Raw genomic sequence first — 12,511 nt, forward strand, 5'->3', positions numbered from 1 at the left:
GAGTCGGACACGACTGAGTCACTTTCACTTTCAAACACCCAAAACATAGGGCAAATGCTAACAGGTTTGAAAGGGGAAATTAACAGTAACACAATAATAGTGGAAAATTTAGTACCCCACTCACACCTATGGATAGATCAACCAAACAGAAAATTAGCAAGGAAACACAAACTTTAAATGATACAATGGACCAGTTAGACCTAACTGATATATATAGGACATTTCACCCAAAACAATGAATTTCACCTTTTTCTCAAGAGCACACGGAACATTCACCAGGATAGATCACATCCTGGGCGATAAATCTAGCCTTAGTAAATTCAAAAAAATTGAAATCATTTCAAGCATCTTTTTGGATCACAACGTGGTAAGATTAGATGTCAACTAGAGGGAAAAAACTATTAAAAATACAAACATGGATGCTAAACAACACACTTCTGAATAACCAGCAAATCATGGAAGAAATCAAAAAGGAAATCAAAATATGCATAGAAACAAATTAAAATGAACAACAACTCAAACAACAACTCAAACCCAACAACTCAAAACCTATGGGATTCAGTAAAAGCAGTGCTAAAACGAAGGTTCATATCAATACACGCTTACCTCAAGAAACAAGAGAAAAATCAAATAAATAATCTATGTTTACACCTAAACCAATTAGAAAAAAAAAATGAAGAACCCCAGGGTTAGTAGAAAGAAAGAAATCATAAAAATTAGAGCAGAAATTAATAAAAAAAGAAACAAAGGAGACTATGTAAAAATCAACAGAACTAAAAGCTGCTTCCTTGAGAAGGTAAATAAAATAGGTAAATCATTAGCCAGACTCATCAAGGAAAAAAATGGAGAAGATACAAATGAACAAAATTAGAAATGAAAATGGAGAAATCACAAGAGACAACACAGAAATACAAAGGATCATGAGAGACTAGTATCAGCAATTATATGCCAATAAAATGGCCAACTTGGAAGAAATGGATGAATTCTTAGGAAAGTACAACCTTCCAAAATTGAACCAGAAAGAAATAGAAAATCTTAACAGACCCATCACAAACATGGAAATCAGAACTGTAATCAAAAATCTTCCAGCAAACAAAAGCCCAGGACCTGATGGCTTCATAGGTGAATTCTACCAAATATTTAGAGAAGAGCTAACACCTATCCTACTCAAACTCTTCCAGAAAATTGCAGAGGAAGGGAAACTCCCAAACTAATTCTATGAGGCCACCATCACCCTAATATCAAAATCAGACAAAGATGCCACAAAAAAAGAAAACTCCAGGCCAATATCACTGATTAACATAGATGTAAAAATTCTCAAAATTCCAGCAAAGAGAATCCAAAAACATATTTAAAAGATCATACATCATGACCAAGTGGGCTTTAACCCAGGGATTCAAGGATTCATTGATATTTGCAGATCAATCAATGTGATACACCACATTAACAAATTGAAAGATAAAAATCATATGATTATCTCAATAGATGCAGAGAAAGCCTTTGATAAATTTCAACATCCATTTATGATAAAAAAAAAAACCCTCCAGAAAGCAGGCATAGAAGGAACATACTTCTATGTAATAAAAGCTACATGTGATAAACCCACAGCAAACATTATGTTCAATGGCGAAAAATAGAAAGCATTTCCCCTAAAGTCAGGAACAAGACAAAGTTGCCCACTCTCACCACTACTATTCAACCTAGTTTTGGAAGTTTTGGCCACAACAATTAGAGCAGAAAAAGAAATAAAAGGAATCCAGACTGGAAAAGAAGTTTACAGTTTACATGTCACTGTTTACAGATGACATGATCCTCTATATAGAAAATCCTAAAGACACCACCAGAAAATTACAAGAGCTAGTCAATGAGTATAGTAAAGTTTCAGGATATAAAATTAATACATAGAAATCCTTGCATTCCTATAACAATGAGAAAACAGAAAGAGAAATTAAGGAAACAATTCCATTCACCACTGCAATGAAAAGAATAAAATACTTAGGAATATATCTACCTAAAGAAACAAAAGACCTGTATATAGAAAACTATAAAACACTGGTGAAAGAAATCAAAGATGGCATAAATAGATGGAGAAATATACCATGTTCATGTATTGAACATGGATCAAAGAATCAATATAGTGGAAATGAATATACTAACCAAAGCAATCTATAGATTCAATGCAATCCCTATCAAACTACCATCAGTATTTTTCAGAGAACTAGAACAAATAATTTCACAATTTGTATGGAAATATAACAAACCTCGACTACCCAAAGCAATCTTGAGAAAGAAGAATGGAACTGGAGGAATCAACCTGCCTGACTTCAGGCTCTACTACAAAGCTATAGTCATCAAGACAGTATGGTACTGGCACAAAGACAGAAATATAGATCAATGGAACAAAACAGAAAGTCCAGAGATAAATCCACACACCTATCTATGGATACCTTATCTTTGACAAAGGAGGCAAAAATATGCAATGGAGAAAAGACAATCTCCTTAACAAGTTTTGCTGGGGAAACTGGTCAACTGCCTGTAAATGAATGAGATTAGAACACTTTCTAACACCATACACAAAAATAAACTCAAAATGGATGAAAGATCTAAATGTAAGACCAGAAACTATAAGACTCCTAGAGGAAAACATAGGCAAAACACTCTGACATAAATCACAGAAAGATCCTCTATGACCCACCTCCCAGAGTAATGGAAATAAAAGCAAAAATAAACAAATGGGAACTAGTTAAACTTAAAAGCTCTTTTACAATGAAGGAAACCATAAACAAGGTGAAAAGACAGCCTTCAGAATGGGAGAAATAGTAGCAAACAAAGCAATTGACAAAGAATTAAACTTAAAAATATACAACCTGCTCATGCAGCTCAATACTGGAAAAATAAATGACCCAATCCAAAAATGGGCCAAAGAACTAAACAGACATTTTTTCCAAAGAAGACATAAAGAGGGCTAACACACAAAAATATTCTCAACATCACTAATTATCAGAGAAATGCAAATCAAAACCACAAGTTACCATCTCATGATGGTGAGTCAGAATGGCTGCTATCAAAAAGTCTACAAACAATAAATGCTGGAGAGGGTGTGGAGAAAAAGGAACCCTCTTACACTGTTGGTGGGAATGCAAACTAGTACAACCACTCTGGAGAACAGTGTGGAGATTCCTTAAAAAACTGGAAATAGAACTGCCATACTGCTGCTACTGCTACTGCTAAGTCGCTTCAGTCATGTCCGACTCTGTGCGACCCTATCGACGGCAGCCCACTAGGCTCCTCTGTCCCTGGGATTCTCCAGGCAAGAATACTGGAGTGGGTTGCCATTTCCTTCTCCAATGCATGAAAGTGAAAAGTGAAAGTGAACCCCAGGTTCGATGCATGATGCTGGATGCTTGGGGCTGGTGCACTGGGACGGCCCAGAGGGATGGTATGGGGAGGGAGGAGGGAGGAGGGTTCGGGATGGGGAACACATGTATACCTGTGGCGGATTCATTTTGATATTTGGCAAAACTAATACAATTATGTAAAGTTTAAAAATAAAATAAAATTGGAAGAATAAAAAAAAATAAATAAATAAAAAGAAAAAAAAATAAAAAAATAAAAACTTGAAGTTCAAAAAAAAAAAAAAGAAAGAAAAGTGAAAGTGAAGTCGCTTAGTCGTGCCTGACTCTTAGCGACCCCATGGACTGCAGCCTACCAGGCTCTTCCATCCATGGGATTTTCCAGGCAAGAGTACTGGAGTGGGGTGCCATTGCCTTCTCCGAGAACTGCCATATTACCCACTAATCCCACTGCTGGGCATATACACTGAGGAAACCAGAATTGAAAGAGACATGTGTACCCCAATGTTTATCACAGCACTGTTTAAAATAGCCAGGACATGGAAGCAACCTAGATATCCATCAGCAGATGAATGGATAAGAAAGCCATGGTACATATACACAATAGAATATCACTCAGCTATTAAAAAGAACACATTTGAATCAGTTCTAATGAGGTGGATGAAACTGGAGCCTATTTTACAGAGTGAAGTAAGTCAGAAAGAAAAACATCAATACAGTTTATTAATGCATATATATGGAATTTAGAAAGATAGTACAATGACCCCATATGTGACACAGCAAAACAGACACAGATGTAAAGAACAGACTTTCTGACTCTGTGGGAGAAGGTGAGGGTGGGATAATTTGAGAGAACAGCATTGAAACATGTATATTGCCATATGTGAAATATCTGACCAGTTCAAATTTGATGCATGAAACAGGGCACTCAAAGCTGGGACACTGGGACAACCCAGAGGGATGGGATGGGATGGGGAGGGAGGTTTTGAGGGGTGTGAGGATGGGGGGCACATATATACACTTGGCTGATTTATATCAATGTATGGCAAAAATCACCACAATAGTGTAAAGTAATTAGCCTCCAATTAAACAGATTGATTTAGAAAATTAATCAAAACTGACTTTGTCCTTAGACACTTATAAATTAATGGAAACATTGAATTAAAAATAAGACATGAATATATATATTGGAAAAATCACTCTAACCCAAGCATAACAAAAATACATGCAGCGAATATTGAGCCTATAGGATTATTACTATTTAATAATGTTTAAATAACTTCAATATAGGTACATTGGGCTCAAGGACACTCTACATATTCAGGTACAGTGCTGGGAGCGTCTGGAAAATCCCATAACTTTTCCTGCTTCAAGATTATCCTTCAGCTTAAAGCTGGAGCCACCACCAGCTAAAATAAGCCTGAAGGGTCTACAACACACACAAAGAAGAGACCAGAGAAGGCATTTTATTTTTAAACAAAAGCATCCAACAGATTGTAGTTGTCACCAAATATATGTTGCTGTTGCTGCTGCTGCTAACTCGCTTCAGTCGTGTCTGACTCTGTGCGACCCTAGAGATGGCAGCCCACCAGGCTCCCCCGTCCCTGGGATTCTTCCGGCAAGAACAAGGGAGTGGGTTGCCATTTCCTTCTCCAATGCATGAAAGTGAAAAATAAAAGTGAAGTTGCTCAGTCGTGTCTGACTCCTAGCGACCCCATGGACTGCAGCCTACCAGGCTCCTCCGTCCATGGGATTTGCCAGGCAAGAGTACTGGAGTAGATTGCCATTGCCTTCTCCGATATATATGTTACCTATTTTTAAAACCAGTGTTTCACTTACCGGAGTGATGAAAACCACATCCCAAAGCAGCTTTGCAACAGCAGAAGGAAAATGAGAACCGCCATCCCAGCAAGACATGATATTCCTGTTTCCATCCAGAGCAGGGCAGTCACTGCAATTGCCTGCAGTGGCCCCACCCACAGATAGTGCAAGAACATCGTTACCTTAAAGAAAAAGATAAGCCTTCTTAGGATGTTATAAAAAAACAACACAAGTAAGGACATAGTATAGAAATAATATGCTTGTGAAGAAGATACAGGAACCAAAACAGAAATGATCACGTGGATTTTAAACCTGCTAAAGCAGAAATCCACACATCCACCCCAGATGACACTGTTCTGAGGCAGCACAGGACCAGCCACGGAGAACCCAACCAGCAGCACTGTGAGGAAGATCTGAATTTTATCCACAACACAGATGAGCTCAGGGTTTCCCCAAACTCTCTTTGTTCCAAAATTCAGCCACCATCTCCCCAGGAGAGCCTATTTTATGGTACCTACTACTCTCTCCAGTAATTACTTAAGTATTTACCTCCCTGACAGGCTGTGGCTTTTAGGGGACAAAAACTAAGCCTAATTTATCCCTGAAACTGAGTAGAAGTCTTACTTCATGTTTGATGAATGAATACTTGAAGGAGAAGCAGTCTAGTGCAGTACAGATCTGACCAACAGCTACAATGACCTGGGTACTATGATTTATTCATAAAGTAAGCAGGAAAAAAGAGTGTGAGGGGATGGCAGAGAGTAGGTTGTGTCTGGCTGAGGACCACACACTTGGCATTCTTCCTCACAGGCTCCCTATACAGCAGGCACTGAACAGGGAAAGAACAACCCCTGCCCACCAGGCCTTCATCATCCAGAGGAGGCGGAAGACAGCCCAGCAACACCAACACCATGTGCCAAGAAGGGCCACACCAGGGGGACCCCTAGGAACACTAACCAAGCTGGGAAAGAATCCTGCTGCCTATTATTAGAAAAACAAAATTCTCATCCACAGGACAACACACATTGTTACATCTAAGTTGCACACAGAAGAAATGAGAGTTGGATAAAAAGAACCCTTGTCTTAGGTCCTCAACAGAACCCTGGCTGACACCAAACCCTGGCACCTGGCATCCCAATAAGCTACATTCAGTAAGAAGGATGGGAAATGGAAGAGAATCCCTCAGGAGCAGCTTACCTGATCAAACCTGTTCACATCGTTGGACAGCAGGTTGACTATCTGGCCTGTGGTGGTCTTCCCCATGGCCGAGCTGCTCAGACGAAGTACCTAGTGAGAGAAAGATACAGAGAATTGGATTGCTGAGGTGATACCAAGTCAATATTACAACATAGCAAAATGGAGTGTGTTTTTGTGGGGTCTTGAGCGGTGCTAGGACAAAGAGAGTGACCCCGAACAGCAGGGCTCTAGGGACCTACATTCATCCTTCGTCTCCTCAATGTGGCGGCAGCCCCGCCCCAAGAACAACAAAGGGAGGAGGAGGTAGAAGCAAAATCCCCCATCCTGCTTCTCAAGAACTTGAACCTGCCTGAAGGATAAAGGGATATTAATTTAGACTTAAGAACAAACCAAAATAAATTTGAGCCAAACTAGATGAGTGGAAAGGCTACCTTAAAGAAAGAAATTAGAGGACTTGGACAGACTATAAATCTGGAATCGATTATTAATTCTGTGGAGGACCTCATTTAAACACTTTGGGCTTAGTTTATTCATTCTGAAATGAGTGAGTATAATGTTCAAAACACTGTTCCTGTGAGGAACCTCTGTTCTTAATGCCAGTCTGCTGACTTTACAAAAAACACAGCCTCTGCTGCACAATTCCTTTATTTGTTAAGAAAAATGCCCTAGAGATCTGAGGAACCTGAACAGACACCATGAGCTACTTCAAAGACCACCAGTCAGATTCAAACAGAGTCTCATGGCTCATAAACCTGTTTCATTTAGTCCTCAGGTTAACCAGAAAAATCAGTGATAAAGTGGGGATATAAAACAACATAGCTGCCATAGAAGAGAGTATGGCTGTTCCTCAAAAAAATAAACACAAAATTAGCATATAATATAGCAATTCCACTTCTGGGAATATACTCAAAAGAACTGAATGTATGAACTTGAACAGATATTATACAGTTGTGTTCATAGCAGCAATGATCACAATAGCCAAAAGATAGAGACAACCCAAATGTTCACTAACAGATGAATGGATACAGAGAATACTGTATATACCTATAATGGAATATTATTCAGTTGTAAAATGGAATTAAATTTGACACCTGCTCCACCATCAATGAACCCTTAAGACATTGTGCTATATGACATAAACAAGACACAAAATGACAAATATTTTACGATTCCACTTACATGGGACACCAAGTCAAATTCGAAGATTGAAGTATAATGGTGATGGCTGGTAGGGGTGGGGTGGGGTGGCTGGAGAATTAGTGTTTATTGGATGGAGAGGATCACTTTGTGAAGATGAAATTCTGGACATGAAGAGCAATGTTGTTTCCTCAACAATGTAAATGTTCCTAATGTCTCTAAATTGTTGTTGTTCAGTCACTAAGTCATGCCCAACTCTTTGCAATGCCATGGACTGCAGCACAGCAGTCTCCTCAGTCCTCCACTGTCTCCTGAAGTTTGCTCAAATTCATGTCCATTGAGTCAGTTAAGGTATCTAAACATCTCATCATCTGCCACCCCTGTCTCTTTTGCCTTCAGTCTTTCCCAACATCAGGGTTTGTTCCAATGAGTCAGCTCTTTATGTCACTAATGTCACTAATTTAGTTGGGAAACAATGTTCCCCAATTTAGTTAAAATTGTAAATTTTATGTTGTACATATTTTATAATAATTTTTAAATCAATGACCAAAAGCCAGAAGTAACTTTACCAAATTTGTAGAAATGACAAGTCATTTTATTTATGATACATCCCACAAGATCATTCGAAGTTCAGCTAAAAAGAGCCTAAAAATTTCCCAAAGGTGACATTCCAAAGTGTTAGTGGGAAGAGGAAGAAAAACAGGTGGACAATGGCTCACCTGTGCAGCAAAGAGTGAGCTTTGACTGAACCATGACCTCACACCTAACAAGGTTTTCACAGTGCAGTTCTGGTGAAATTTCACACATACTTATGGGAGCTAAGCACGATCTAGAAAGACAAACATCTAGCTAACTTGTGGAGAAATCTGAGTACTCTTCTCCTAAACAGTGAAAGGTGCAAGAGAATAACAAATATATGATGAGGGACAATGAAGAACCCTGGCTAGAGTGTACAGTCACCACTGCCATTTCCACGTCACCCAGGAGGAAACCAGCTCATGTGCCAAACACACACAGTGAGATGCCAGGGGCCCTGGGTTCATACAGCGCTGAGATTAACAGAGTCTGCTCAAAGAAAGATGAGGAGAAGATACTTTACATTTTGCCAAGAAAAACATTCCCAAGAAACAGAAGCTCTAGATAAGCAGCATAAGTAGCAACTAGGTAAAAGAAGCAATAATTTCAATTTAAATTGTTTGGTTTTAGCTTTTGATTAGGATTTTATCTTTTAATAAAAATTATCTGTATTAAGGTAGACAACATGATTATTGTTAAAAATATACATTGGGAAATGATTTCTGTAGTAAAACCAATTAACATATTCACACTTTATGTAGTTACCATTTTGTGTGCCCCCTGAGAACACTTAGGTCTCCCCTTTTGGCTCAGCTGATAAAGAATATGCCTGCAATGCGGGAGACCTGGGTTCGATCCCTGGGTTGGGAAGATCCCCTGGAGAAGGAAAGGCTACCCACTCCAGTACTCTGGCCTGGAGAATTCCATGAACTACATAGTCCATGGGGTTGGAAAGAGTCAGACATGACTGAGCGATTTTCACTTTCACACTTTCACTTGAGAATTCTTCCGATCTACTCTCGCATAAAAATTCAAGTATATAATACAATTAAATAAGGATTTTTTAAAGCAAATAACCCAGGGCAACAAGATACTGAGAAACAAGTTTACACAGAGCCTTTCAACAGTTGACATGGTGTATCTGTGGCAATTTCTTTGTAAAGACACCTGAAATCCTAGTTCCGTTTACACTAGCTAAGATCAGGGTAAGCTGTGAAAGAGTTGTGTGGCATTTCTCAATATAAAAATCACTGAACACATCAAATCAGGTCTTATTAAAACTTCTATAATGCATACTAAAGAGAAAAAGGAAACATAGTATTATGAAGATAACTTGAAAGAACAGCAATAAATTCTCTCCCAAATTACTAAAGACAATGGAAATTTTCAAGTTTTATCCAAAATATCCAATTATTGTCTTTAATGCCAATAAAACAATTGTAACTATAGCATATAGCATATAGTGAGTCTGTATTTAGCCTGAGTTATATTTATATTTTTCTTTAGTTAACACAATTGTACTGAATGCGATTAAATGGGCCATTGAAAAATATATTCCCTTTCTCAAATCCATTCTGTTCTCCAAGATTTAATTTTATGGATCCAATCCTGAAGTTCACTTTTAAATACAGCTTTAAAGCTTTTAATGAACAACAACAACAAAATTTCCAGAAATACCACTATGAAAATTAGGCATAAAAACATTGAAAATCAATGGGATACCTTTGATACTTTAATTTTTAATTAGATTTTATTACAGATTTAGTGGATATTATGCAACAGTGGATATTATCTGGCTAAAAGTCATAAAAGGTAGCCCTGATCCAATCTCAGTAGAAAACTTATTATATTTTGGAAAAGCAACAAAAAACACTTGACTTGGTGCAAATACCAAGCTTCTCCAATAAAGTACAAATGATCCCAGTTACAAAATTTTTAGTTTACAGAGAACTTTCCCTAAATGTTCCTGATCCCTCAAGGGAGGTACACACTGTGGTACTGAGTGACACTCACCTTGCGGTAGATCATATGGCACACGGCTACTCTCAGTCTCATCCCCACACGCTGCATGTGATAGAAGTACAAGTGGTGCAGAACAGCCCACACGAGCACGCAGGCGCTCAACCCTGCCGCATAGCCATAGGCTTCATGCAAAGCAGCAGAATCGGTGGGATCGTAGTTTTCAACATAACTAATCATTTTCCCCAAAAATATGGGCTGAAGGACTCTGGTGCCTTCCTAAAAGGAAAAAAAAAAAAAAAGGCTTAATTAGAAATGCAAGCTCTACCAGTTTTCTTAACACAAGCTTTACTTTTACCATTAGCGTATTAAAAGGGCATTTTTGGCAAAACACTACATTTATGATTCACCTGAAAAGAAAATATCTCTTAAGCCAAAATTTTACATTCAAAGACAATGAAGCCTTAGTACTTTGTACTCACTACACTCTAGAAGTTCAATAAATACTACAACCAGTGCTTTAGAATGCATTTGGCAAAATACCAAGTTATTCTTAGGGTGCTGGTGCAAAGCCGCTTCAGTCACATCCAACTCTTTGTGACCCTGTGGACTGTAGCCCACCAGGCTCCTCTGTCCATAGGATTTCCCAGGCAAGAATACTGGAGTGGGTTGCCATTTCCTTCTTCAGGGAATCTTCCTCACCCAGGGATCGAACCTGTGTCTCTTTATGACTCCTGCCTTGGCAGGCGTGTTCTTTATCACTAGCACCAGAAAAAGGGTAAGAAATTTGCTTCCATATGAACAAGCTCTGCTGGCAGTCCATCCCTGTCCCCCTGTTCTTTCAACATTTCAGCCTAACAGAAAGTCAAAATGGTTCATGTATGGGAGACACACTCTTATCACCTTCTTAAGAATCTTTATGAACTGAGACCCTGGGACAAACGCATTCAATTGTACCCACCCCAAACTTCACACATCAGTACAACAAGAAAACAGAGCCCAGACTCTGTTGGAACATCACAAAGAAACCAGGCTGTGGAGGTTCTCAGGGTCTCAGCCCCGCAGGACACTGTGTCAATATATCTCTACCCCCTAGAAGCTGGGCTATTCCTTAAAATGAAGCTAAAAAACAATTTTTGTCCATGGTTTGCCATCAGCCACTTATTGAAGGTGCTGGTTTGGAAGAAATGTTACCAATCATCTCTTCCCTAAGGCAAAAGTTAAAATCCTTAACCAGTGAGGTGGGGGACACTAAGCCTTCTCCCTTGAGTAAGACTTAGGGAAAGCAACTTTCTTTCCCAAAACTAAAAGTAGAAAACTGCAACACTTGCTCACCCTGCCAAATGGCCACTCCACCCCACAAACTAGTCACCCCTTGAAGGTCCCCTTCTCTCCCATCAAAGAAAACCAAACACTCAACACAAATCCAAGTCATCAAAAGTAAACGCCGTGACCCTCAGCATCATTTCCTCCACAGACATCTCAAAAGTCAAAATGTCAAAACTTTGGAAATCTTTCAGGAACTTGACTTTGGAGCAAGCTTTTCCTTTTAAGCAATCCTTCCTTATTAATATAGACAGGATAAACAAGTGCCAGGTTTTCCTTGATAGCACTCTTCTGTCTGTCTGAAGTTGTGGAAAAGATATGCAAGAGGAAGGGAAGGAGAATCCCAAACACAAACAAAACTAACAAGCATTTTCTGCTCAACAAACTAGTGCCTGATGAGGATATATAGAGAAAGTTGTCCCCATTCCTCAAATGGATGTAACATTAAACCCCGACACTCCTGTCTTGTTCTGCACCCACAGGTTCACAGGCTACACCAACTGCCTCACCTTCCACAAGGTAATAGAAAGCTTCATCTATTACAGAGAAGAAATCACTGTTAAGCTAAAGAATTATGCATAGAATGATCAGATCAGAGTAAGAGGATCCGTTCTCAAGAACACAAAGTTTCACTGTTACATTTCCAGCAAGCCCTATCATTCACCCCTAGAGGTTCTAAGAGCTTATGGAGGAGCCCCTCAGACTGTACACTGTAAAACAGACTTTGTATAGACTTCACTGAGATAGAAATATGTAGGCTCACACAGAGAAACAAGAAATGTCAGCCCAGGTATGGCCGAGGGCAGTCCAGTGCTGCAGCCTGCAAACCTGGGGCTCTCCATCAGAAGCCCAGCACTAACACCTGCCATCCCAAACAGTCGTAAAACTTAACGATTTTCTTAGGAAGTCATTGTTGCCTGTTACTCAGCTCTCCTTTTGACCCTGATACTGTTCTAATTACAGTAAGTGTAATGTCACCTATAAAAGAGAATACTGATAGATGCAACAAATTCACCAAAAAGTAGTATAAAATAAAGGCACCTCATTACTATCTGATTGAATTTTTTCTGCTGAGAGATAGTATTTAACAACACAGTTGAGCAGATAGCCTCATTAAGGAGTAATGCCATGGACTTTCCTGG

General features: G+C 39.0%; 1 protein-coding gene across 1 annotated transcript in view; it reads right to left on the reverse strand.

Moving 5' to 3' along the window:
- The window catches only part of LOC113902491 (multidrug resistance-associated protein 4-like), a 227,084-nt gene that overhangs the window by 193,495 nt on the left and 21,078 nt on the right, over positions 1-12,511 (reverse strand). The window contains exons 4-6 of the mRNA XM_027557826.1: positions 10,098-10,322; positions 6,372-6,461; positions 5,193-5,356 (exon numbers count right to left, since the gene is read on the reverse strand). Of these exons, the coding sequence (XP_027413627.1) occupies positions 5,193-5,356; positions 6,372-6,461; positions 10,098-10,322 (479 nt within the window). The remainder of the gene's footprint in view (positions 1-5,192; positions 5,357-6,371; positions 6,462-10,097; positions 10,323-12,511) is intronic.

Source organism: Bos indicus x Bos taurus, chromosome 12, assembly GCF_003369695.1.
Source record: "Bos indicus x Bos taurus breed Angus x Brahman F1 hybrid chromosome 12, Bos_hybrid_MaternalHap_v2.0, whole genome shotgun sequence".
NCBI lineage: Eukaryota > Metazoa > Chordata > Mammalia > Artiodactyla > Bovidae > Bos > Bos indicus x Bos taurus.